Source organism: Carlito syrichta, unplaced genomic scaffold, assembly GCF_000164805.1.
Source record: "Carlito syrichta isolate Samal-C Ts95f unplaced genomic scaffold, Tarsius_syrichta-2.0.1 Scaffold117912, whole genome shotgun sequence".
Taxonomy (NCBI): domain Eukaryota; kingdom Metazoa; phylum Chordata; class Mammalia; order Primates; family Tarsiidae; genus Carlito; species Carlito syrichta.
Genome location: NW_007062008.1, coordinates 1 through 4,192, shown reverse-complemented (window position 1 = coordinate 4,192; position 4,192 = coordinate 1). Strand labels below are relative to the sequence as shown.

Here is a 4,192-nt window from a genome sequence, read left to right as displayed (position 1 = left end):
AAAAGCAGCAGCGCAAGTTCCAATATGGGAATTACTGCAAGTACTATGGGTACCGCAATCCTTCCTGTGAGGACGGGCGCCTTCGGGTGTTGAAGCCTGAGTGGTTTCGCGGCCGGGACGTTCTCGACCTGGGCTGCAACGTGGGCCACTTGACCCTGAGCATTGCCTGCAAGTGGGGCCCGTCCCGGATGGTGGGCCTGGATATCGATGCCCGGCTCATCCACTCGGCCCGCCAAAACATCCGACACTACCTGTCCGAGGAGCTGCGCCTGCCGCCCCAGACTGCTGGGGGGGACCCAGGGGCGGCGGGTGAGGAAGGAGCCAGCACCGTCCGAAAGAGGAGTTCCTTTCCAGCCTCGCTGACAGCCAGCCGGGGTCCCATCGCCGCACCCCAAGTGCCACTGGATGGAGCGGACACGTCAGTCTTCCCCAACAATGTTGTCTTCGTCACGGTAAGGGGGGCCAGAGGCTCTCGGAAGAGGAAATTAAGTGGGCATGTGGTGGCAGGGAAGGTTATGACCCAGAGGGATTTCCATGCGTCTTCCTCACTAGCAGAACCAGTTCCTCAAGAAAAGGGGTGGATTGACAAGTGAGAGCCTCCGCTGGGCGCGTCTCCCCTTCTGTGGCCTGGATAGATGGGGTCTCTACCTTGGGACTTTAGCCCTAGAGTCCTTTCTCATGGCTGCCAGGATCTCTTTTCCCAAGATGAAGGCTGACTCTTTGCCCTGTTCCTGGCCTGGACTGTAATTGCACCCAGTGTGCTCTCTCTCGAAGGCTGCTCCTGCTAGGGTATTTGGTCCTGGCAGAGTCTTGTCCTCAAACGTATTAGAGGAGCAGGAGAGGCTGGGCGTGGTGGCTCAGACCTGTAACCCCAGCACTTTGTGAGGCCGAGGCGAAAGGGTTTGCCGGAGCCCAGGGGTTCAAGACCAGCCTGGGCAGCTTGGTGAGACCTCATGTCTACAATAACTAAAAAAAATGCTGGGCCTGGTGACACACGCCTGGAGTTGCAGCAACTTGGAAGGCTGAGGTGGAAGGACGGCCTGAGCCCAGCAGGTCAAGAGGCTGCAGTGGCTGTGAGCATGCCACTACACTACAGCCTAGGTGACAGTGGGACTCTGACTCAAAAAAAAAGCCTGAGAGGTGAGGGTCAGACATGGAATGTCTTAGGAGGAGGGAGAGATTGGAGTCATGGCAGATTAATAGGTAGGTTTTAGGTCCTAGGGATCTTGTTTGCATCGACTGCTTCTGTTTCCCTAAACAGAGCTCAGTGAAGAGTGTCAGTAGTCAGGAACCCAAGTGGCTTGACTTAGGTCATTTCCATGTTGAGGTAGTGGGAGAGGGACGAGTCAGAGACTTGCGGAGAGGGGAGACTGCCACGCCCGACAGTGTCTGCCCCTCGGCTGTACACTGCTCCCCGTAAAACACTCCAGAGGGCATCTGCCGAAATATTTGGCAATGTGTTGGGTTACACCTGAAGAATGGGCTTTCCAGAGGGTGGTGATGAGTTTATCATCTAGAAAAGGTTTCCTGAGGGATGTGGTTCATTTCTCTCAGATAAAGAATCAAGCCTGAAACTTTGCCAGCCCCAACAGAGGGGAAGGAACCACACAGGTTCGCCTTTGAAACCTGGGTTAGTAACCCTGGCATAACATTGATTCATTCCGCTTCATTTGTGGGTGGGAAGAGGCACAGGATAGGGTCTTAGGGGAACCCCAGCTTGGCTGAGCTGGTGGGCAATTTGCTCCATTTGAAATGACCTAGGCTTCCTTTTGGTGCTTGTTTGGTTTACCACCAGTAGGCAGCAGAGGCAGTTTGGGAGTGGGTCTGAGAGGAATGTGACCACAGGCCAAAGTGAGGCTGCAGGACTTTGTGGCAGTGCCGGCTGAGGAGGCTGAGGAGACCTTGAGGGCCGGGTTCTCGCCACCCCTCCGCTGACCTCACCCCAACTCTTGCCCTCAGGGTAACTACGTGCTGGATCGAGAAGAGCTGGTGGAGGCCCAAACACCCGAGTACGATGTGGTGCTCTGCCTCAGCCTTACCAAGTGGGTGCATCTGAACTGGGGAGACGAGGGGCTGAAGCGCATGTTTCGCCGGATCTACCGACACCTGCGCCCTGGAGGCATCCTCGTCTTAGAGCCCCAGCCCTGGTCATCCTATGGCAAGAGAAAGACTCTCACGGTGAGTTGGGTTTTGGTGGAAATGGAGATGATCCCTTTTTTGGTTGAAGCAAGAAAAGCCCGAAGGAAGCAGGAAGAGGGCTTTCTGATCAATGTGAAAAGGTCCCCTGGGTGGGCATCCGTTGGCCAGGGGAGGAGGTAAGCTTACGCGGCCCTTTGCCTTTCCTCCCAGGAAACAATCTACAAGAACTACTACCGAATCCAGCTGAAGCCAGAGCAGTTCAGCGCCTACCTGACATCCCCAGAAGTGGGCTTCTCCAGTTACGAGCTTGTGGCCACACCCCACAACACCTCTAAAGGTAAGTCTGGCTTATTCTGTGGGGGGAGGTTGGCTAGGAGGGTGCAGACTCCGTGGAGTCCTAAGGTCCTGCCAGCTCCTGATTGCCCACTGTCTCCACAGGCTTCCAGCGTCCTGTGTACCTGTTCCACAAAGCCCGTTCTCCCAGCCACTAAGTGGTCGCCTGAACAGAAAGTATGAGGAGGCTGCCTTCGCTGCTCCTGAGGACCTGGGGGAAGGGGAAAGCATCCCAAGACCTTTCCTTTCTGACTCCAAAGAGTTTCTTTTCTGGATCTGCAAAGAAGCGTTTCTTCTGTTGCTGCCCCAGCCTCTCCCCTGTGCCTCTGGCACCTAAGCAGATCCAGCTGTGCTGGAGCTCCCATCATCTTCCTCTCCCCCAGCCTGCTGAGCTGGGTGGCATGGACTGTTTGCTGACCTTTTGTTCTCCTAGGGCACGGGGGGCGGGTGTCAAATGATCTAGCCCTTCCTCCTGTTCTTCCAAGGAGAGAGATTCCCACTTCTCCTCAGCTTTCGTCCCTAGCTGCATTTCAGTGGACCACGGATAGATGGACTGAGGGCTAGAGGGGGAAGCTTGGCAGGGAGGCACGCAGGTACTGTGAAAATCCTTCCCTTCGCTGTCCCCCAGCGGGCGAGGGGGTTGGGTTTTCGATGTGAGCACAGCACAATAAATTTGATGTCTAGGGCAGTGGCCCCCACACCTGTGTCTGGTACTTTTTAGCTGATGGGGAAGGGATGGCACTTCCCAGTAGAACCTGTACTTCCTCTCAGCTCGTGCCAGTCTCAAGGAAGAGGACTGGCTTTTCAGTGGTTGAGAAGATTGTGCTAGTCAAAATCTACATGCAAGTATGCAAAAGCCTAGTTGGGAAAAGGGGTGTAATGCAAATCTTGATGAAATTTGAAGACTCCATCCCCCTCCCTCCAGAAAAAAACCCTGTTGATGGTTGTTTGGTGGGGGAGCTTTGGGCAGAAAGTTAACTTTGTAAGAGTTAACAGTGGAGGGCGAAAAAAAAAAGGACTTCAGCCCAGAGCCATCCAAATGTGCTAAGGCTGACAAACCCCCTTTTTTGTGTTGTGGACTCAGACCTACAGGCAATTAACGTGAAGCTCTTCAGTGGCTTGTCAAGTGTCACTGGAGCTTTGAACATCCTTTCAACAAATGCCGAGTACTCTTGAGCCAGGCACAAACGAGGGACAAGACCTTTAAAGGCAAAAAGCAAGGAGACAATTTCAGCAACTCGGTGCAAGCAGCTGCCTTGCGGGCTCCGAGAGACAGGTAACCAGGGAAGGCTTCTGACGCGCGGCGGGCTGAGATGTGCGCTTTAAGCGATCAGAAGTAAGTGGAGCAAAGGAACAGGCGTGGCATCAAAACCGGAGGCAGGGAGAGGCAGGGAGGCCGGGGAGGGCAGGCGTCTCCGAAGCCCTCACCCGGCACTGGTTTCCGCCCGCCGTGAGTTCCTGAAAAGAAGCTCCAGAACTCGGCTCGCAACCGAGGCGGGCGGCGGGCCGCGGGCGCGCGCGGGGCCTCGAGCGAGTCTCGTTGGCCAGCAAAGCCACTTTATTCGGAGAGGGCGTAAACACGCGGGCGCCGCGAGGCCTCGCGAGGCCTAGGCCTCCCACCGCCGCAGCGTGCGGTGCATGAGGAAGGCGTCCTCCGAGGGGCGGGCGCGGGGCTGCAGGCGGAGGGGCGGCAGGCCGTCCAGGGCCAGGTGCGGCGACT

At 56.1% G+C, this 4,192-nt stretch overlaps 1 protein-coding gene across 1 annotated transcript; it reads left to right on the top strand.

Moving 5' to 3' along the window:
- Positions 1 to 6: 6 nt before the first annotated feature.
- Positions 7 to 3,177, top strand: MEPCE (methylphosphate capping enzyme). Its single transcript, XM_008074810.1, has 4 exons — positions 7 to 452; positions 1,960 to 2,178; positions 2,350 to 2,476; positions 2,578 to 3,177. Exons 1-4 carry the CDS (start codon positions 189 to 191, stop codon positions 2,628 to 2,630), a joined length of 663 nt encoding a protein of 220 aa, XP_008073001.1. The 5' UTR covers positions 7 to 188; the 3' UTR covers positions 2,631 to 3,177.
- The last annotated feature ends 1,015 nt before the right edge of the window (positions 3,178 to 4,192 follow it).